General features: G+C 30.3%; 3 protein-coding genes and 1 long non-coding RNA gene across 14 annotated transcripts in view; 3 read left to right on the forward strand and 1 right to left on the reverse strand.

The window, feature by feature from the left end:
- LOC130899039 (intermembrane lipid transfer protein VPS13B) overlaps window positions 1–2,098 on the forward strand; it is a 35,391-nt gene extending 33,293 nt beyond the window's left edge. Inside the window, exons 39-44 of the mRNA XM_057808708.1 lie at window positions 51–211; window positions 443–636; window positions 698–849; window positions 903–1,120; window positions 1,183–1,369; window positions 1,423–2,098. Coding sequence (XP_057664691.1) covers window positions 51–211; window positions 443–636; window positions 698–849; window positions 903–1,120; window positions 1,183–1,369; window positions 1,423–2,051 — 1,541 coding nt within the window. The 3' untranslated portion in view covers window positions 2,052–2,098. The remainder of the gene's footprint in view (window positions 1–50; window positions 212–442; window positions 637–697; window positions 850–902; window positions 1,121–1,182; window positions 1,370–1,422) is intronic.
- Window positions 2,099–2,206: 108 nt separating this feature from the next.
- Window positions 2,207–6,469, forward strand: LOC130899043 (late secretory pathway protein AVL9 homolog). 2 transcript variants are annotated; one of them, XM_057808722.1, is made up of 11 exons: window positions 2,207–2,451; window positions 2,505–2,702; window positions 2,754–2,979; window positions 3,091–3,280; window positions 3,333–3,612; window positions 3,667–3,844; window positions 4,682–4,889; window positions 4,942–5,087; window positions 5,345–5,516; window positions 5,587–5,675; window positions 6,004–6,469. In XM_057808722.1, the coding sequence occupies exons 1-11, from the start codon at window positions 2,383–2,385 to the stop codon at window positions 6,324–6,326; spliced, it is 2,079 nt and encodes a 692-aa protein (XP_057664705.1). In that variant the 5' UTR covers window positions 2,207–2,382; the 3' UTR covers window positions 6,327–6,469. The 2 variants fall into 2 exon arrangements, with proteins under 2 accessions (XP_057664705.1, XP_057664704.1); XM_057808721.1 differs by having other exon boundaries at window positions 2,219–2,451; window positions 5,572–5,675.
- A 3,346-nt stretch (window positions 6,470–9,815) lies between these two features.
- Window positions 9,816–22,246, reverse strand: part of LOC130899042 (transcription factor RFX3) — a 41,779-nt gene continuing 29,348 nt past the window's right edge. For 5 of the 10 annotated variants that reach the window (XM_057808710.1, XM_057808711.1, XM_057808713.1 and 2 more), the window contains 10 exons: window positions 21,103–21,202; window positions 20,827–21,046; window positions 18,753–18,863; window positions 17,219–17,400; window positions 15,926–16,131; window positions 15,671–15,857; window positions 14,378–14,589; window positions 14,097–14,314; window positions 12,652–13,014; window positions 9,816–11,049 (listed from right to left, as the gene is read on the reverse strand). In XM_057808710.1, the coding sequence (XP_057664693.1) occupies window positions 10,933–11,049; window positions 12,652–13,014; window positions 14,097–14,314; window positions 14,378–14,589; window positions 15,671–15,857; window positions 15,926–16,131; window positions 17,219–17,400; window positions 18,753–18,863; window positions 20,827–21,046; window positions 21,103–21,202 (1,916 nt within the window). In that variant the 3' untranslated portion in view covers window positions 9,816–10,932. Of the gene's footprint in view, window positions 11,050–12,651; window positions 13,015–14,096; window positions 14,315–14,377; window positions 14,590–15,670; window positions 15,858–15,925; window positions 16,132–17,218; window positions 17,401–18,752; window positions 18,864–20,826; window positions 21,047–21,102; window positions 21,203–21,843; window positions 22,189–22,246 lie in introns of those variants that run through there. The other 5 variants (XM_057808715.1, XM_057808719.1, XM_057808720.1 and 2 more) reach the window with 4 other exon arrangements.
- Window positions 16,783–21,822, forward strand: LOC130899044 (uncharacterized). The gene is made up of 3 exons (XR_009059958.1): window positions 16,783–16,936; window positions 19,668–19,882; window positions 21,619–21,822. It is a non-coding gene; the product is annotated as an uncharacterized LOC130899044 (long non-coding RNA).

A 22,246-nucleotide genomic window follows, 5' to 3' on the forward strand; every position in this document is an offset into this window, starting at 1 on the left:
ATCTATTCGACTTTTACGTATAATTTATTCATCCACATAATATATTGTAGGTGCAAAATCTGTAAATATCATAATTAATCCAATATCTTGCTTCGTGGAAGATAGATATATAACAAAATTAATGGATTATTTCAACGTTTTTATACCTACAAAACTTATTTTATGGCCGGATAAAAAGATTCCTTTTAAATTAAACGCAACACCCGGCTCGGTATGTATTGGTTTTCTAAACATTTTAAATTCTAATTAACACGTTAACTGCCAACTACGAAATAACTCAAGTACAACTTAAAAAAATACATTTTCTATACCTTTCAGTGATAATGTATTTAAACTAGAATTTTTAACGATATAATGCGATTAAATGGAATTGTGAAAATTGCCTTGAGAGTTAACGTGTTAAAATTATAGGCTTTGAAATTGTTTTCATGTTATTTTATAGGTTAGTGTACCAGAACTTGTTTCATGGCAATGTGCTATTATTGCTAAACCATTGACTATAAGAAGTTTGAGCATAGCACCGATTTCTTTATTGTTATCGGTACATTCTTCAATAAAGTTGTACATAGCTTTGGATCAATCCCCATTGCAATTTGGGAGCTTCGAAAGGAGAAGGATTATAACGACGCCTTATAGGTACCAACTAAAAAAATGATAAAATTTAATGCTTTTAATTATTAACTATCCTTATTTGTAGGCTGGGCCATGCATTGACGATGCATTATCTTTCTGGAGCAATATTTGGTGCAGGCTGGGTAGTCAGTTCTTTGGAGCTTATCGGTAGTCCAGGCGGATTAGCCCGAGCTATGGGTACAGGTCTAAGGGATTTCGTTAGCCTACCTTACAGAGGTAAGACGATAATAAAATTATGCTGTTTATAATGATATTTGGTTTGTTCGTAGGTTTGGTTGTAGGTCCGATGGCATTTTTAAGAGGTATAACCCAAGGTTCGGCATCTTTAATGAAGCACGTTACTGCTGGAACCCTACAATCAGTTACAAAATTAGCTTCAAGTGTAGCTAGAAATTTGGATAGATTAACCTTGGACGAAGAGCACGTAAAAAGAACCGAGGAACAAAGGAGACAAAGGCCACAAGGCTTAGCTCAAGGCTTCTTTCAGGTGCATAACTTATTGAAATAATTGACATGGTTATTTTATTTCTTACGAAATATATTTATTAGGGCTTAACTGGTTTGGGTATAAGTCTTCTTGGAGCTATAGGTGGAGTAGCTCACCATCCCCTTCAATCGATGATCAGTGATGGAGCATCTCCTAGATCTTTAGTAACCGGTGTAGGTTTAGGACTCGTTGGAATGGTTACGAAACCTTTGAGTGGAGCTGCGGAACTTGTAGCTCTAACAGGACAAGGTATTTCAAAATTTCGTATGTGTTACTATTTTTAATCATTAATTCGTTTTTAGGTTTGCTACAAGGTGCCGGTTGGACATCCCTTCCTGAACCACGAACTATTCCTTCTGTTGATATAATAAGTCAAAATATAAATTCAATTTTGAAATATAGTTGGAAGAATATTCAAACTCTATCCCCTTCCCATTTATTATACGTTACAGAGGCTACTAATATCTCCAATTCCTATCAATATGAAGCAACGGCTCTAATTTTAACTCTCGAGAATTTAATCGTGATCAATTTGAATGAAGATTTGACCCAACGAGTAATAAATTTAGCTGAATTGTCGATATGTCCTAACAATGATCCTACATTGTTAGTTTTCAAGTTGACTTCGCCTTTGAAACAGCCGACGGTCGAAGAAGATGGAGCAATGGAAATGGATCCTGTAAGTAGAGCGAGAGTAGTTGAATACGTTAAAAATACCGTTGGTGTATTACATTTACCAGATACTAATGAAATCGTGGACCGGACTAATTTTGATATCTCACCACTCTCTTCTCCTAGTGTCATTAGTGAAGTTTCAATGGAATCTACAGTATTAACTTACTATGTTAATTTACAAAGTAGAAATTATTTTATTTGTTTGTTAAATATTGCCAAACAACAAAGGCAAAATTACAACTTTCCAATTTTGTGAATTTTTTATCAAAATTAAAACGTTGGTATAATAAATATTTGTTTTTATATTGTTTTTATTTATTTCCTTCTTTCGTATCCTATAAAAACTAAATGTTATATCAACAAAGTTGAATTAATTTCTTTTATGAAAAAAATGTGACCTACCTTTGTATTTCGGTAGGTGAAATGCTAGTGGTATAAAAGAACTACGATCGATAAGTAAATAAACGTCTGTCAAAACTGTCAAGCGACGTATAATATCAATATGGGTTTCTATTGTACCGACCATCAATAAAAAATAAGTTTGAATAACTTTCTTATGTTTGATCTAAATTACATTTAGTACAAAAATGGGTGAAAACGAAAACCCCATCTTGTATGTCGTAGTAGTTGGTTTTCATCACAAAAGAGGGTGTCAGGTAAATAATTGCGTTTTACCTAAATCAGCATTATCAGCGTTGTTTTTGTATAGGTGGAGTATTCCTTCCCGGAATTGGTACCAGGACACCCTAACGAATGCCCTCCCGGCTGGAAATACCTACCGACGTTGGCTTTACCAGATGGATCTCATAATTATGACGAAGACACTGTATATTTTCATTTACCTAGTTTAAGTAAACCAATGAAAACTATTTATGGTATTTCTTGTTTCAGGCAAATACCAGTTGAAGTAAGTATAAAAAGAAAATTTTCGTGTGAAACATACAAAAAATTGTTTTAGAAAATTAAAAATAAAACATCAGATATAACAAGGGGCACAGTTCAAAAATCTGTGTGTGTATTGAGTAGAATTCCTTTGTATGGACAAATACAAGTAAAAATGTGTTTAATCACTCACGCTTATTTTGATGAAGGGGATTTTAGTCAAGTTTCTATACTTGAAGATACTTATCATCATTTAAATGCTGTTATGATGCAGCCGGATGCTATACAACAACCTTATGTTGGTAAATAGTTTTTCCTATCAGTTTTTATTATAATTTAAGTGAAATTTATCAGAAAGCAAGCTTTCAGAATTGTTTATATTTAATTATTTTATTTTTTCTCAAACTTTTTAGGATTGTCTGCAAGGGATTTCATTTTACAATGGAAGCACAAAGCAGTACTGTTATTTAAATTGATACTTTTAGAGAAAAGGGTAATTTTTTATAAATCCCCTGTTCATCCTTTATGTTCTACTATATTAACACTAATATCGTTATTCCCAGATATGATAGAAAAAGGATTACATAATTCAGCATCTATAAGGTACTTAATTATTAAATATTGTTCGAATGTATTGAATTTTTTTCAAATTTAGGTTGTCGAGACCCATGTCGCCAATGCCTGAATATTCAGACGAGGATTCTAGTCCTATAAAATTAAAAAATATAAAGAACATTCCTTGTATGAATGGTACAATTAAAAATGAAGATATCGATACTATTGAAGTCACAAAGGAATCAAAAATTATTGAAAACAGAGGACATACAGAAAAAAAACAAATTGATTTAACTAATTCTAATTTGGGTAATGAGGAAAATAATCTAGGTAATAATAATCAGACAGAAGTTGGATTAGAACTTACTGAATCAATTAGTGTAAGTAAAATTTATTATTTGAATGATACATTGTTTACTGATACCTTTTTTTAGGGAATTAAAATTTCTTCTAATACTGAAAATGAATCTACAAATGGTGTTGATAAGTCTAATAGTCTCCAAAGGGATATTAGCTCAGATACTATATCTGATGCAGCTCATAATAATTTAACGTATTTAACTCAACTCAACATAGAAAGTTGTGGATTTCCTCTAGCTATTTTTACTAAAGGTACTAAATTAATGATCTTAATCACAATCAAGTAAAATTCTTTACTTACCGAATATTTTCAGGTGTAAGGCATGCTGGAGTTGAGTCATTCTGTGGGTTCACCGTGTTATTTTTATTCCTTGATTTTTCCCTACAATCTTAATTTTTCTGCCCAGCTTCTCCTCGATTTTCCTTTGTCTATGTAAGTTCTTGCTTCATATATATTCCATATTAATCGTTCTCCTCTCATTCTTATAACATGACCAAACCCTTAATTGTCCTTTGACAGGAAGTTATTTGTCTGTTGGGCTTATCCTGGATTTGATTCTTAATTGGTTCCTTGTACCACTCAATATGGTAAATGATTCAAGATGTAATATATTCTGTGACCCAAAGAATCTATTGTGACTGTGGTCAGAAAGTTCAGCTAACTGTCAAAGATTTTCGAGTATAATGTCTAGCATCTTCAGGTGCTCAATGAGATGGCAAAGCTCTCTATAAGACTTTTTTATTGAGGTTAACACATCCAATAGATCCTCTTTGATTATAGCTTCCCAGGAGTATCTTTACCTATCACAACTCATGTAAATAATTTTTCCCCAATATACATCCTTTTCTAATGTTCTATTTATTTCTGTAGCTGATTCCATAAAATTAGGACATACGAAGCAACTTTTCCAGGTACTCCTAAACTAGCTTGGATCTTTTGATATTTGAATTGAGCACATTTTTAATTGGTATTGTGTCCAAATGTACAGATTGTTTGGTTTAAAAGAGAAAAATGCTTATAAAGGAATTAACTGTTTAAAAATTTGATAACTATATGTATTATATCATTTAATAGAATTTTATTTGTAGGGTCTCTCTGCTTGCCGTATTTATCCTTGCCATATTTAGATTTACTAGCCGATGTTAATGTAAGAAGTTACGTAGTAGGAGCTACGAATGTACTTTTCAAGCAAAAAAGGCAGCTCTATGATATTTTAGTGGATATAGATACAAATAGAATTGAATGCCAAGATATTAATTTGAGAAAATATTTACATTTAACTACAGAAGATCTCAGGTAAATATTTCCTACGCTAGTTTTGTCTTAAGTTTGATTTTATTCATTCCAGATTTGCCGATTATATTGTAAAACATGTTACCGAAGAAAGACATGACGTTTTTTTAGACGGGGTAGGATGGGAAGGTGGTGATGAATGGATTAGGTCACAGTTTAGGGTATATTTGTTGTGTTTGTTGAGAACCTCCATGTTACAAGGTAACTCTTAATATATTGGAATAAAAAAATAGAAACTTGATTAATTGGCCCAATGGTTACTATTAAATATTTACAAATAACATTAACTGAAAATTTTGAACAAATTAAACGAATTTAACAGGGCAATTTTAATGAAAAATAGATACTTGATAGTAATTTTAATTTGTTTAAATTAAATTTCCAAAAACAACTATTAGTACAATTAATCGAGTCTATAGTAATTCAATAATAAAACAACTTATTTTGTAATATTTTAGATGGTTGTCGAGAAATTGATCATTTCAATTCGAGTTTCATAAGCTGTTGGAGAGATACGCATAATTATAAAATTTGGTTAAGTGGAATAAACCCTGGTATATTAGACGTTCATCCTGGTCATCCTTTTGCAGGACAACTGTCTGTATCAGATATGAAATTGAGATTTTCACAGTAAGTACGCTTATTTTTTGCATTCTACCTAATTCACATTTATTAATTTCGATAGTTTTAATTATTGTAGTACAATGCAGAATACGGAAAGTGGTAGAAAGTTGAATCAAGCCATGGCTTCTACTGGAAAAGCAGTGGTAACCACAAGTAAAGCTGTAGGTAAGTACTGTCCAATTTTTATTAAATTTCATCACAGAGTAGATGACATTTTTGAAAATTAGACATTAAAGCTATAGGTAAGTTATATCCCAATTAAATTTCATCAATGTGTATATAAATTTATAACAATTTTTATTATTTTGATAACAAATCATTTCAAAATTCATCTTTTTAAATCTAGCTCGCTTGTTTTTGTCTCTTCCAGCTAAAATGAGCTGCAGGATCAATGATAGTCTCAATTTTTTCCAATTCCACCTTTCAATTTATTATAATAGTTTTAATTTTGAAAATGTAATTATAGGGGTGGAATATACAGTATTCTTTCCAGGTGGTGCTTTTTCTCAAGCTAAAGGTGCTTTATCTTCTTGGTGGAGTAACTTTATGGTCAGCCCTGAACAAATGCAAAAGGTTTCGGAAGCTGAGGATAATGAAGAATCGACAAATACCACTGATGAATTGATGAATATTCCAATAAGTATTAATAGTGATAAGGAAAATAATAAAATAGAAGATTGTGTATTGAAAGAAAACGTTCAGTTAGAAGGTGAAGCACAAAAATTTGAAAATATTGTTAATGGAAGTGTCGTAGTGAATGAAATGTTGAATAGTGATGAAGAAAAGCATAATCCGGGTGAAGTACATACTGTCTAAAAGTTTTTTTCCAATTATTGAACAAATTCTGTTGCTTTATTATCAGTTGAAAATTTATTAAATATTTTTTTTGTTATTTTTTTTATTTGTATTTTATAAAAGTGATTATAAACAAGAATATATTTAAATGCCCTATTAGAAAATTTGTTTACCAATATTTTTTTCAACTACAACCTTTGAAGTACCTTCTTATTTCGATTAAATATTTAGTGGTTTCGGAACAAATAAAACAACATGTTAACAACACAAGACTAGTTTTTATTTGTAACCATAATTACATAGTATTGAAAATATAAAAATTAATTTTATTTTCTGAGATCTAACACAGTCGATGATGTGCAAAAAAATTTAAAATGTCCGTGGTACAGAAAAGAAAAAACAAGAACTATAAAAAGCTTCTAAACATCTACAAAAATACACAGATTCCTTTTTCTAAATACAAAGCGGTACATTCAAAATTAAATTGACCTCGTTAATTCAGTTACCATCATATTTACTTATTTCAGTTAAAATAAAAAAAAGACCCCAATTCTCATGGAAAATCTGTTTTCTCCAGTTTTTCTGATCAAAAGTCTTAAAATCTTGAAAAACTACCCCTGAAGTGTACGCAGATCTCAAAGTACCACGGATGGAAGAAAATTGGCTTCGGTTAATTGTTATGAAACTTGGTACAATGATAGTTTGAAGCAAACTGATCAAAGTGTCAATAATCATGAAAAACTATTTCAGAAGTGTCTGAAAGTACCGTGGAAGTAAAGGAATTGGCTTCAGACAATTAAAAGAATCACTGGGGTAGATAACGTAAAGAACAAGTCACTTAAGGCAAGATTAACCTTCCTCAAGCATTTGTGAGTTTTCTATGTAATTAAAAAGGATTGTTGAAGGGTGAGTCACGTTGGTTTGATAATGAGTATACCCCTGGTGCTGCTACTTAAGCACAACCTCCAAGAGTTCTTGCACCAGCATGACATGACTTGATATTGTTTGATCTTTAGCTTTTGTTGCATAAGTTGTCCATAGCTAATTTTTATTCCTTGAAAATCTTAAACTAGACTCAGGTTCCAAATAGATCTTGATCAAATTGACCACTGTCTTGAATGTATGATTAAGTTATATCCGGAATTGCATCTTGATCTAGTGCTTGTGTCAAGTTTAAAACCAATTCCCTTTCTCCAATGGTACCTTTGTAGTTTTTGGGTTTCGTGCCGATTAAACTTTTTAATAGGGTTGCTTCAAATTATTATTGTGCCAATTTTCGCTAAAATTGACCGATTTTAGTTTTATCAATAGGTGATAAGACTAAAATTTATTTTTCAAAAGTACAGTAGTAACTGAATTAACATATTCATGGTGCGTTTTTTTCCAAAAATTCGGAAGGTATCCGATTTTTTTAGCATTTTTCACAAATCCAAATTGGCTTCAGGTAATTAGCAATTGTGTCCTAAAAAGCGGGAGGTTTTCGAGCCAATCCGGGCATGCGTTTCAAGCACACGATTTTCTTTTGTTTTGAAATATGATGACTATACAAAATCCTCAACAGCAAATACAAAATTTATATTTTCCTATTCACATAATTATACTTATATTCGTATTTTTGTTTGAGGCAACTTTAGTTGAAAAAAAATAGTTTTGATCATAAGTACACTTGAAATTCAATTTTTTTTTAATAAATCGTTTCATTATAGAATCGTTCAAATAAGAGAAATAAATTGAATAATTTCAAAATATTTTTTTTTAGATATAATTACATTAAATTGCCCCTAGTTACGGGGTAAGAAATTAAGAAAAATTATATTATTACAAACAATTTCGCGAAATGGGTCCTTGAGCCGACACTGCTTGGTTACAATGAATTTTAAATTTCGGCGAAGGCGCCTCCTTTGATGAAATACCCGGAATTCGTTTCATCATTGTTTTAGCATAAGTTTTAATAGCAAGCGGTTTATTTACATCGTTTCTTTTGAAGAATTTTCTACAACTTTTGGGATATATAAAGGAGTTTGTGAAACGCTGTTTAGTTCAATTTATAATAAATAGTCATAATAAACGAAACAAAATAGAAAAGCAATCGAAGAATTTAAATAAATTAGTTAAGTGTTAGTGATAAGTGATTTATATAAATTAGTGAAGTGTAGTGTAAAGTGCATAAATAAATAGAGAACGCGAGAGACAGTTTTTATTAATTAAATAAATAAGAAAAACATTACGATATAGTAGAGTGGGTAACGAATCAATCTGAAGATAATTGGTGACAAACTAAATGCAACGGAAAAGGAAAATCAGTTGAAAAACAGACCTTTTAGGACGGAAAACGAGGAATATTCAATTTCGATTAAAAATATTTTGAAAAATATATCAAATGTCAGGGGTCAGTACAGGCGCCAAAACTGTAAATGCGCCTTGGTTATAGTAAAAATATTAGAAGAAAAATTTTTAAAAATTCACCCTTATATATAAAAATTTGCAAATCAATTCAAAACGCTATTAAATATAATTAAAATGGAACCAATTTTGATATAAAATGAATTCTTAACGTTAGGGAAAAGACAATGCGGCTGTCAACTGTCTAAACAAATTGTTTCACATCGTATTTGATTGGTGAGGATTCTTATAAATCAAGTGTATATATGATCAAGTAGTTCAAAAGTACCATTCACATTTTTTCAAAAATTGAAATTGCCAAATTTGACTAGACTAGAAGTCACTTGAAACTTAAATTGCAATGTTGAAAGATCAATTGAAAATATTGGGTGGTAAATTTAATTATTCGAAGAAATTTCGTTCACCGAATATCAACAAATAGATACCATATTGTTAAAACACCCTGTATATTAATGGAATGAGTGAATGTGAGTCGTACTTTATTTCGAAATGAATTATTATCAACAAATCGGGTTATTTTTTCAAAAATACTTACTTGTACTGATTAAAGGAATATTTCATTTACCCTGCGTATTATGTTTTTTTTTTATTTTTTAAAATATTTATTTATATATATATTTTTTTTTCAATGGATGGATTACACTTTTGAGCAACGAACTTCTTTACAGTTTTTACGAGAACGTTCAAAGTCGATAAGGAACTTCCGTTAATATTATTCAGTATTTATAAAAAGTTGGCGTGATTAGGGTATTTTGAGGTACCATCATGGACAGATTTTGGTATTTTTTTATATAAAACTCATGTCATAATTGCAATTAATCAACTCACAATATAAATTTTATATTTTGTTTGATCTATAATGTGATTCGATGACTTTAAACATTCTCACGAAACACTGGTTTTGCCCATATACAAATAAAAATCCATTTATTTCGTAAAAATATCCCTAAATAAGAAAAAAATAATGAAAAACAAGCAGATAAACCGTTTCTCCGTGTATAAAGTGAAAAACAATAGATATATATGTATATACAATAAAAGAAACCAACAAATAAATCAGTCGATGTTGTAATATGTTAATAAATAAAAATAAATATTTCAATACAGTCTATATGAAGGTGATATTTATTGTTTTATTATTAAATTTTATTTCATAATAATTAATAGAAGAAACAGAACCGTCTTTCAAAACCAAGTGGCACTAAACCTAACATAAATTGAGGCCCTTTTATAAAAAAAAAAGTTTCTCAGTGTACAAGATTACATAATATTCAGAAAGAAACAAAAAATTTCTCCGGCTTCATCAATTTATATGAAAATTTTCACTTAAAAAAAATTTATGATCCGTATGAAAACAATTTTTCAAATTTTTTTTAATTTGGTATTTCTTAGACCTTTTGATACGTTTATGCTTCTAAATGTTCTCGTTTTAAATCTCTTCTGATTCAAAATTAGTTTGTTTTATAATTTTTTAAAGAAAGAAAAAAATTTTGACGTTTCGACTAAAAATATTTTGATAAAGACTAAAAGGGATCGAAATGACAAAATTTCTAAGAAGAGACCTAAAATCAAGAGCATTTGGAAGCATAAACAGTTTATTAATACATTCACCCTGTTGTTTAAGATAAAATTTGTTTGAATTATTTTTTTCAACTATTATTTGGCCCTAAAGGGTCCTGGGGATAGACATAAAGACGGTCCTGCTGAGGAAACCAATGAGGTGTGTATAGGCAGCCAACGTGTTAAATACACCTTCATTAATCGACAAAACAAATCAAATAAGTGCCAAAATATAAAACGTTTATATATACACACTTATTATTTGTCACACAAATGTTTTGACGGCACTTACATATGCGGTTATACATGAATATAACCGAGATTGCACAAATATAACACACCTAAACAGTTCATTACAATCGCTACGGTATTTTTTGTCATCTTTCTACTCAAAGTTGAAATTTTCAAGTGAATTAAGCCCTTCGACATATATGAAGCAACAAAAATTCATCGAGTAACATTTGCTATTTTAAAATGCTAATCGGCTTACTTCACTTAAAATGATCAAATAAAATATAATACAATAAACAAATTAAGAACGTGGTCCCTATAAACGGGAAAAAAGATAAAAAGATTTGAATAAAAAGAAAAAAAAAAATAACCTATGATAGTAGTAGTGTTAATGAAATGGTGGAATAACAAGTTTGGTTTTCTGGTTTTTGAGCTAGCTAATTTTGGAACGTTTTGATAAGGGCTCTGTGGGACTGGCGCAAAGCAATTTCGTTGATGTAAAATTGTCGTTACCATAAACGCTCAGACTATTCTCCAGTATGTCCTGTTTCTAAAAAAAAAAGGATCATCTTCTATAGCTGTTAAGCCTGGTTTATGCATATGATCAATATTGAAAAGTTTCGTATTTGTGACGTTTTTATTTTTCAAATATTGCATAGAAAAATATGAAAAAAAATATATTTTATACATTTTTTCTTTAACTTATATAATAATATCTAACTTCAAATTGTTTTACTTTATATTATCAACGGATATTATAGTGGGTTTACTTATTATATTGTTTTTTTTTGTATAAAAGATTACAAAAATACGAGGAATAAGAAATTTTATTATTAATTGAAATACTACTTTTTCCAGTTTACCAAATTTTCTTTCATAATATCTGAAATTGTATCCACAGTAAAATCAATATTAGTATTTATATCAATCGATAAGAGGGTTTAGAAGACACAATCTCAATAATTTAAAAAAAAACCGTTACGTTATCAATACTATAAAAGCCCTTTAAAAAGCACTGGAAAAACCAGTCAAAACAAAAAGAGCTAACTGGAACCGAAAAGTAAATCAATTAGGGCGCGTAAATAATTTTGAAATGCGTAATTTTTCCTCATTTATCACTAATCACTAATAGGTTATTATGTATAAATCTTTATTTTGATTGTCAAATGTCATAAGGCAGTTTTTAGCTAATAATATATTCTTTGGTTCCAGTGCCATTTAAACTACTAACAATATAGTTGTCAAATGTCAATAGGCAGTTTTTAGTGGACGACTTTTTAAAGGTTGTGCTATTTGAGCTACTATAAATATTGTAATTAGTAAAGTTGTAGTCAAATTAAGGTATAAAAACACTTATAACGGTTAATAATTTAAATAATGTTTTTTAACGTTGATAAATTGTACCGTTTCAAAATAAATATTCAAGTGAATTTTGTATTAGGGAATTTTTCGAAATAAATTCCTTTAAAATATCTTAATAATTTAAGACAATTTCGAAATGCAAAACATTTACTCAATTATTGAATACTTATAAAATATCATGTATAAATCTTTATTTTGGTTGCTAAATGTCTCAAATACTAGAAAACTGGTTGTCAAATGTCATTAGGCAGTTTTTAGCAAACGACGCGTTTTTCAAGATTAATGCTATTTGAGCTACTATAAATATTGTAAGTAGGAAAATTTAATACGAATGTTGATATAAAAGCACTTATAATGATTAACAATTCACATAATAATGTTTCTTGACGTTAATAAATTATACAGTATTCAAATATATTTTTGTATAAGATTTTTCGAAATTAATATTATCTTAATAGTTTAAGATAACCTCGAAGTGCAAAACTTATCCTCAATTATTGAATACATAGGGATTATTATGTATAAATCTATTCGTTACCAAATGTCATGTCAGTTTTTAGTAAATGACTCGTTTTTAAATTCTACAGTACTATTTGAACTACTATAAATATGGTTGACATATGTCATAAGTCAGTTTTTAGCGAGTGATGCGTTTTCTATTGTAGTATTATTTGAACTACTACAAGTATTGTAAGCGGTAAATTTTTATACGAATCGTGATGTAAAAGCACTCATAACGGTATACATTTTTTTCTCTCTCAAAAAGTTATAAAAACAATCAAAAACTTACTATTCCTTCCAAAATAACGGCAATAGGTACGACTCCAGTGGCTTCGGCTACTTGATGTTCAATCAAATAAAACATGTATTCATCGTAGAGCAACCTGATTAAATGAAAACTACCGAAACTAGCCGCCGATCTAAGCGTTAAATCTCTTATTACCATTGAACTGTAGAAACTCCATTTGAGTAAAAATTGTCTTGCCGCTTTCGAGAAGCTCGGTTTGCCTTCGTAAGGCTTCAGCGCGCTTTTTACGACATTTTTTAACCAAGACGCCCATTGCTCCAAAGAGTTTTGTTGTTGGAGCGTCAATTTAAAATCGTTTTCGAAACGGGCCACTAAATCGTTATCGCACTGACATACCCAAGATGCCTATAACATATTCAATAATAATTAATCAGTTAAAGCGATTGGTCCTTCGAACCGGATATAAACCTAATGAAGGCTCGAAGGACCAGACAGGTTAATTGTAAGTGTACTTAACAGTATACAAATATTAGTAACGATTCGTGACATTAAATTGGATTGAATAAAGAAAAATTTCAATCCATTGTACACTTAAAGATGTAATAACTTGATTTTATGCAAAATTTATATCGAAATTTAACCTATTAACAGATTTATCTCTTGTAACCACTGTTTATGACCTTAGTACCAGTACAATTACAGCGTTTCTGGCCCTTCGAGCCGGAAATAAACCTAATGAACGCTCGAAGGACCAAACAGAGTAATTGTATCAGGTATTTACATATATGATTATAGAGTTATCGAACATTTTGAAGCATTCTCGTGAGATTCGGAAGAATATTCGAAAATAATACGAAGATACGACAAGAAAAAGTATAGAAATTGAATTTTTGTACGGCTCCAAATTGATACCAAGTGTTGAATTATGGGAAGTAAGATTTCCCTGCAACAAGTCAGGTAGATTCTTGATGGAAGAACTAGAAGAGTGATAATTGAACACCACCAACAGATACAGAAAGTCGCATCAACAAAATCTGGTAACAAAGTGTCTCCACAAAAGATCTATTCCATATTACTGCTACTTTGGATCGAAGGTATGTCGGTGATAAGAACAACATAAACAATCATTGTAAGAAGACTTTTCGATGGATAATAACCGATGAAGATCCAACGGATGTTGTTCGATAACAAGAAGAGACTACCTTGGTGTTTGTTGGAGTAAATCGACGATTGTCGAGTTTAAATGTATTATTAGCTACTTCAAGGGGGTATATCGTAATTATATGATTCCTGGAACCTCAAGTAACTGATTCGATATGGAAATGATCAAATTTCTATCCGTAGCGTATAGCGAATGATTATCAAGACGGGGCAGTGTAACTTTGCCTTTACCTGTACGATTAAACATTCTGGAATGCTCTAGATTATATTCGAAGAACCTGTTTTTAATTTCAATGATTTTCTTTCGACTTGTTTGATGTGTTTACCTGTTCTCTAACGCTATGGAAATCCACTCGGTTCAAATCCGCCAACATCTGTCCGATTTGGTTGCTATTGTGCAACACGGCTCTGGCTGCTTGAGCAAGATGATTGAGGGAAGTGTAGCGTCTCAAACTGCTGCTAAATGCCGATACCGCGGTGAGTTTTATTTGGAGCATAGCCTGCGGAGCTCCAGCCATAGCACTCGTCAACCAATTTTCTAAATCTAGAACAAAAAGAAAAAAGGCGGTTGAAGTAATCGAAGATTCGATATCGATGTTAATGTTACTTTTGGCAAAATTCCGTATACTCTGAGTCAAAGTGGCAGGTATGGGTTTCAAAACGTCGGGTACCAAAACTTGAATGAGATTCTGGTAAAAAATCAGATCGACTTGTCGCATGAAATGTTGAACGGGTTCCAAATTGCATAAAGAAAATAATTTCGATTTCGAGAGATATTTTTCTTCTTCGCATTCGTCGCTGTTATTGTTATACTGAGACCTAAAAAAATATATATATATTAGGGTGGTCCAAAAAAATTTTTTTTCAAGTTTCGTACCAAAATATGTAAGATTATAATGTTAAAGAGCCCCCTCCGAAACGGAAAGTAAAAAAAAAATTTAAAGGTAAAAATTTCTAAAATCCTCAAAAGAGGATTTTTTTTTAAATTATTTTTCTAATTATTTTAGTTTTTTCTACAAGAAAAATGATAATGATTATGAAAACGTCGAAATTTTAATATTTAAAGGCCTCTCCAAATTTTAAAATTTTTAAAAATTTCTAAAATCGTCAAAAATCGATTTTTTTCAATTATTTTTTACATTATTTCAGTTCTTTCTACAAGAAAAATGATAATGATTATGAAATCGTCGAAATTTTAATATTTAAAGGCCTTTCCAAATTTTAAAATTTTTAAAAAATTCTAAAATCGTCAAAAATCGATTTTTTTCAATTATTTTTTACATTATTTCAGTTCTTTCTACAAGAAAAATGATAATGATTATGAAAACGTCGAAATTTTAATATTTAAAGGCCACTCTAAAATTTAAAATTCTTATAAATTTCTAAAATCGTCAAAAATCGATTTTTTTCAATTATTTTTCTCATTATTTCAGTTCTTTCTACAAGAAGAATGATAATGATTATGAAAACTTCGAAATTTTAATATTTAAAGGCCACTCTAAAATTTAAAATTCTTATAAATTTCTAAAATCGTCAAAAATCGATTTTTTTCAATTATTTTTCTCATTATTTCAGTTCTTTCTACAAGAAAAATGATAATGATTATGAAAACGTCGAAATTTTAATATTTAAAGGCCACTCTAAATTTTAAAATTTTTAAAAATTTCTAAAATCCTCAAAAATAGATTTTTTTCAATTATTTTTCTCATTATTTCAGTTTTTTCTACAAGAAAAATTTTTCAAAGTTTCCAAGACAAGTACTTAATAATAAATAAATCGATTTTTGACGATTTTAGAAAACCTTTTTTCACCTGCCGTTTGGTAAGAGGCTCGGAAAAAAAATTGTTTTTTTTGTGCCACCCTATCACATATATAATACAAAAATTAATGATAAAAATACCTCCAAAATTCCCTCCAAAGCGATTCGACAGTCGCAAATTCGAGACTCAAAATTGCATCCAAAAACGCTTCCAAATGTTCCCTGTAAATAGATTTCAAAGTATCCACATCATCGAAGCCACATTCGTCAGGTAACGGTTCATCGAATTGTATATCAGGAAATACTGGAATGGCAGTACTACCATCACCTACACATGACCAAAGAAAAAAATCGGTTATCGAATTAAATCGATACATTTTTTTATTACCAACTAACCTAAATAACCGATGTGTTGCGATAACCCGGAATTCGATATGGAATCGGACGATTCCGAGCTTCGTTTGAAAGGTCTAACGGTACCTTGAGCTTTACCGTTGGTACTCGAACTATTTAGAACCACTCGACTACTTTGATCTTCCAGATTCATCAAAGGAGAACCGGGTTTAACTCGGATGCCGTAGTAGTGATATTTCGAGTTTCCCCTAATGAAAGCATCGATGAAAAACTCTGAATTAGTCTTAAACAAAAGTGTAATATACTAAGAACTCATAAATAGCTCTCGTATCCCGCCTATACATAACTAATAGAATAAAAGAGAAGAAGAAAGTTAAGTTGTCACGTCAATCGACTGACAGATGAAAATTTTACTCTTAAATAACCCCTCAGAACGATTCAACTTCCCATTACTTTATGCCCTCAACAATGTACCAAATTTGGTTATGAAGAAATTAATTTTTTTCGAAATTTCGGGCACTATTCGAGACCGTGTAACTTCTAAAGCCCCTATACGCCTCTGCTATGTATCTGTACTTAATAATTATATAATATTTAGAAAGGTACTATTTACTAAAGATGATAAATGAAATGTAAAGTTTGAATTAATTTGATTTTTAATCATAAAATGTGAATTTAAAAAAATTAAAATCCGTTTCGTATTCATTTATATAACACGTGGCAACACTGCAAAGTAAACATTGCATCTAAATTCTAACAGGAAAAAAAGGGATGTAACTGGATACATTTTGGACTTTCCTATAAGTATTTGTTTTGTATCAGAGTTTTTACGAGACACCCTGTGTATAAATAGCGTTCACCCAATGTAATCAAACAAGTTTTTTTATTTAAATTTACCGCGCTACCATATTGAAACTGTTGACGTGTTTGACAGATGACAGCCAACTCATAAAAATACAAAGATGAGGCTTGAAAGTTTGTTTATATTTGAATGTGGAAAAATTAAAAAAAAAACTGAAATATTCATGTAAAAAACTGCAAATTTCGTTTCTGGTAAGTTAATTTAACCTATAGTCTTGATAATATTCAATATTTTGATAATAAATACCGAAAAATAAAAACTTTCCTTTCAAAAAATAAAGATTGTTATTTACTTACATCCTTAACTTATATAAATAAAAATCGATACCATAAATGATTTTTCTGTTTTTGTTTCTCAAATATTATGTTGATATATTATAAAAAGTCTCGTAAAAAATAGAAAAAAAGTTAAAAACCGTTACATTTTAAAGTTTTACAATGTAAACAAAATGAATCCTATAGATTGGTACCCACCTGGTTCCTAGACGTCTCGTTCTCAATCCCAAAAATACGGATCTTATTAGTTTCCCGAAGGAAGCCGCGTTTACGGGTTCCAATTTGTTATCGGCGCAATGCCTGAGGTAGTGAGCGTATAAAGTAGATCGAGGTAGCGAAACACCTTCAGCAGTTTCATAATTTTCCAATAACCATTGAACCTTTTCAATTAAAAAAAAGTTTAAATCCTATCCAAACCCAAATACAGGGCGTCCTCAAACAACAAAGAACCGATTCTATAAGCAGTGGACATGTGATAAGTTGCAAAAATTAAATTGGCTCTAGACTCCTGTAGTTATGGATAATATACAGGAAGTGTTCGAAAAATAATAAATACACAGAGATCAAATAATAATGATACAATATATATATATATATATATATATATATATATATATATATATATATATATATACAGTGAGGAAAAATAAAAGTGAAATGATTAATGTCAAGAAGACCTACAAGGTTTTAAAAAACGAAAACAAGCTGAAAGTATTGGATTAAAAGTAGAATCTGATTAAAAACGCAGTATTTTATACAGGGGGTGATTGAATGATAATAGTACGACAAATATACAGTGGAGATAAATAAAAGTGTAATAATTGAATGTCAAACAGACCTACAAAGTTTCAAAAACGGAAATAAGCTAGAAGTATTGGATTAAAAGTGGGATCTCATTAAGAAATGAAGTATTCTATATAGGGGGTGATCAAATGTTAATAATACAATATATATATATATATATATATATATATATATATATATATATATATATATATATATATATATACAGTGAAGAAAAATAAAATTGTAATAATTGAATGTCAAGAAGACCTACAAGGTTTTAAAAACGAAAACAAGCTGAAAGTATTGGATTAAAAGTGGTATCTCATGAGAAATGAATTATTCTATACAAGGGGTGATCAAATGATAGTGGTACAATATATATATATATATATATATATATATATATATATATATATATATGTACAGTGGGGAAAAATAAAATTGTAATAATTGAATGTCAAACAAACCTACAAGGTCGAAAATAAGATGGAATTATTGAAATAAAAATAGGATTTGATTTAAAAACGCAGTATTTTATACAGGGGGTGATTGAATGATAATAGTACGACAAATATACAGTGGAGATAAATAAAAGTGTAATAATTGAATGTCAAATAGACCTACAAAGTTTCAAAAACGAAAATAAGCTGAAATTATTGTATTAAAAGTGGGATCTCATTAAAAAACGAAGTAATTTAAACAGGGGGTTATCGAATGATGATGGAGTAATAATTAGAATTGAGGAACTGTGGAAACTAAAAAACAAACACACTCATTTCAATTTCGGGACACCCTGTACCTATAAAAACGAACAAAAACATAATTAATTTGTCGGAATCAAGCTTTAGTAGACAAAGACTACCACATGCACTAAATGAAAGCTCGCGATTCAATTTTTTTGTGCTACAAACAAAAAACGTGTTAGTAGATAAAGCCGGCAACTTACGGTGGCCGGAGACACCCTTGTGGCGTGTCCCAGGGCTGATCCTACGTCTTCACCTGTAACTACCGAAGGCTGAGAAGCATGCACTGTCGCTGTAGCAACGTAACTCGTTTCCTGCACCGCCCATAATTACAAAAGCGATTAGTTATATCAAATCAGTTAATTAATTCATCGCAAAATACAATTCATAACACAAAAACGATCGTTACATATCAAAATTTACGTACATCTTTTTTATTGTGTCACAAATGTATTCGGAAAATTAGATTTCATGTCCCGTTACGGGCTCCGGTGGATTTGCAACACCGTACAAGGTTGCCAGATAAATAAATGCGAAAAGCTGTATCTTGGTCACTGTTTGTTGTTGGCAATTTTATTAATAAAGTGTGAAAAAGAACGCGAAATATACGGGGGGCGAAAGTAAAATACTCAAACGGAAAGAATGGAGAAAACTGACAAACAAAACCAGGACCAACAAAAAGACTATAATGACAAAAACAAGGGGAGTATTCCACCCCAATAAAGGGATTTGTAGGCGCACAAAGCATTAGCCATAATCATAAACATCATTTGATTACAGGTTCTTCCCCGAATTGTATAAATTGGGTAAAAGAAAACTGAAGAAAATTTTTTTAATTAAATTTAATATATAATAAACGTTTTGATATTTAGAAGACTAGGAACGGAAAAAATTAGCTCAGAAGTTAATAAATTAAAAAGAAACTTTGAATCAAACCTCGTCACTTTATTTTATTAAAAAAATTCGCTGGAATTTAATTTTGTTTTGATACATTTACTGGAATAGTTCACATTGTGGGCCAGGTTTACTGGGTGATTTCCATTGGAAATTCCAGATGGCGCTTTACGACCCGTAGCGACCATCTTGGAATTGAAAAAAAATTTTTTTGGTCATTTTAGTGATAAAAATTCCTATCGGAAAAAACTACGAATAATAGCGCCCGAAATACTACGATTTGCCTTTTTTGGTATACTTCCATTTTGAAACTGTTGACAGATGACAGCCAACTCATAAAAATACAAAGATGAAGCTTGAAAGTTTGTTTATATTTGAATGTAGAAAAATTTGAAAAAAAACTGAAATATTCATGTAAAAACTGAAAATTTCGTTTCTGGTAAGTTAATTTAATCTATTATTTTGATAATATTCAATATTTTGATAATAAATACCGAAAAATGAAAACTTTTGTTTCTAAAAATGATTTTCATTGGAAATTCCAGATGGCGCTTTACGACCCGTAGCGGCTATTTTGGAATTGAAAAAATATTTTTCCAAATCTACTTTTTGGTCATTTTAGTAATAAAATTTCCTACCGAAAAAAACTACGAACAGTAGCGTCCAAAATACAACGATTTGCTATTTTTTTGGTATACCCTGTATAAAGGAGGTTTATTAAATTACAATTTTTTTTGTATTTAATAAGTGCAAGCTAAAACAAATTTGGTAGTAAAAAAGTAAAAAGTTTTGTTTTTGATGAAAAAATTCATTATTTTCGAGCTATAATCAATTTTTAAATTAAATTAATCGAAAATTCAAATTTAGAGATGGAAAATTTGACTAAAAAGACGTTTTAATTTAAAAAAAATCCACCAGAGTCCGTAAACTGTTAAAAAGAATAAAATATTGTTATTATTATTTCAATTTTAGTTATATCTTTTATAATTGGCTGTTTTCTGATGTAACCTACAGTCAGTACTGATGAAATCAGCTACTTCAACAATTTTATATACCCAACATTCAATACGAAGAGTTGATATAAGATTTAGAATACTAAACACACTATTTACTATACTGTCTGGTCTTTCGAGCCGGTTATAAACTAAATGAAGGCTCGAAGGACCAGACAGTGTAATTTTTAACGTAGCAAACAGTTCGCTATGGATATCACAGAATTATTTAATTACAACTAACGAAAGTTTAGATAAAATAAATGAAATGATAAATGAAACTAAATTAAATACTATACCCTGTGAAAAATCTGTAAAAATACTACTTTTATTCTACAATCTAAAATATCGGTCAGTACTAATTGTCGATTACAACCGAACAAAGCCTTACCGCACTAGTAGTTTGAGGTGATACCCTGTTAGAGATGAGAGACTCCGGATCCACGGCGTGCTGAACTACGTACTGTCCTCCGGTTGTGGTATAACCGACGGTACCCGTAACAGTTGTCGTACCGGAATTCGTAGCTGCATAATATTGACCTTGTCCCTGTCCGGCGTTCGTAATCGGATAAAGGGTCGCCGATTCTCCGACTGTATAAACCGGATACGCCCTGGAAATATCGATATATTGATCCGGATCACGAAAAGTTGTAATACTCCTACTTACATCTGTGCCTGTCCGCCGTTCGTTTGGGTAGCGTATATTTCCGGTTCGACATATTGGATGTGGTAGCCTTGATGAGAAGCCACACTGTCACCTTCCGCTACTACAAGAAAAATACACAATTCCACAATTGTTCGTTTAAATTGTTTTGTTATCATTTTCTTCCTCCCCTAACTCTAAATAATCTCAAAACTAATAAATTTGTTTTAGGCCCCTCCCTCCCTACACGTAGCCTAATTCAATCTTTCCCATGACCCCTCCTCATATTGCCCGATGCTACGTGCTACGTAATTTTTTTTCACAATACTTTACTTTTTCTATAACATATTTATTATGTAAATATCAATAGTGAGAAATTAGCATTTGTAAGCCAAATAAAATCATTTTTTTAACAGCTACGTGGTTTATGGGCGTTGTAAAACAGCAGTTTTTTAAAATAAATTGAAGTCCTGTATAATATTATATACTTTAAAAATCAGGGAACATGTCATACTGCTATTTTTCACATTTTATTTTTAGTTTCATAAAAAGGCTCAGTTCTGCTATGGCAAATGATGTGTCATCAAAATCAAAGTGTATTACCAGCAATTACATCAAAATTTAAAAACTTTAAAACATTGTCCCATTGTCTAATAACTTACGACCAAGAGCAACACTTCGATTCCATAACAATTTTTGATCTAAAACTAACCTTCAAATATATTAAACAATAAATGTTTATAATAATTTATGCATTATTTTTACCTGTAGTATCACTTCACGTATAGTTTTATTTTATTTTTTTCTATTTCGAAAAAACTATCAATGAGTTGTTTCAAAGTTTCACAAATTTTCGATTTCCACATCTTCCAGATCGATTTGTTTTAAGTTTTGTTACATTCGTATTTTTATAAAAAAAAATCGTTGGTATTAAATTTATTGATTCACTTGTTTTGAAGCGTCGCCAACTTCAATACTAAAGAAATTTCGATAGAAATCACTATATTATCACTCATTCCACTGTTTCCACAATCAACAACACATAAAACTAAACATTTTAAAATAAAATTAATAATTTTTGTTTGTCATCTCAACGCCATTAAACATCTGATTGTGAAATTCGTGGAACATTTTCGTTTAAGAGTCGATTCAACTTTCTGTCAAATAT

Source organism: Diorhabda carinulata, chromosome 10 (assembly GCF_026250575.1).
Source record: "Diorhabda carinulata isolate Delta chromosome 10, icDioCari1.1, whole genome shotgun sequence".
Classification (NCBI taxonomy): Eukaryota; Metazoa; Arthropoda; class Insecta; order Coleoptera; family Chrysomelidae; genus Diorhabda; species Diorhabda carinulata.

Bases quoted from the DNA above. Each gene is read 5' to 3' on its own strand.
- LOC130899043 (XM_057808721.1), top strand. From the start codon at position 2,383: ATGGGTGAAAACGAAAACCCCATCTTGTATGTCGTAGTAGTTGGTTTT. The intron at 2,452-2,504 runs GTAAATAATTGC...GTTTTTGTATAG, and splicing joins ATCACAAAAGAGGGTGTCAG to GTGGAGTATTCCTTCCCGGA. The intron at 3,845-4,681 runs GTACTAAATTAA...TTTTATTTGTAG, and splicing joins TCTAGCTATTTTTACTAAAG to GGTCTCTCTGCTTGCCGTAT.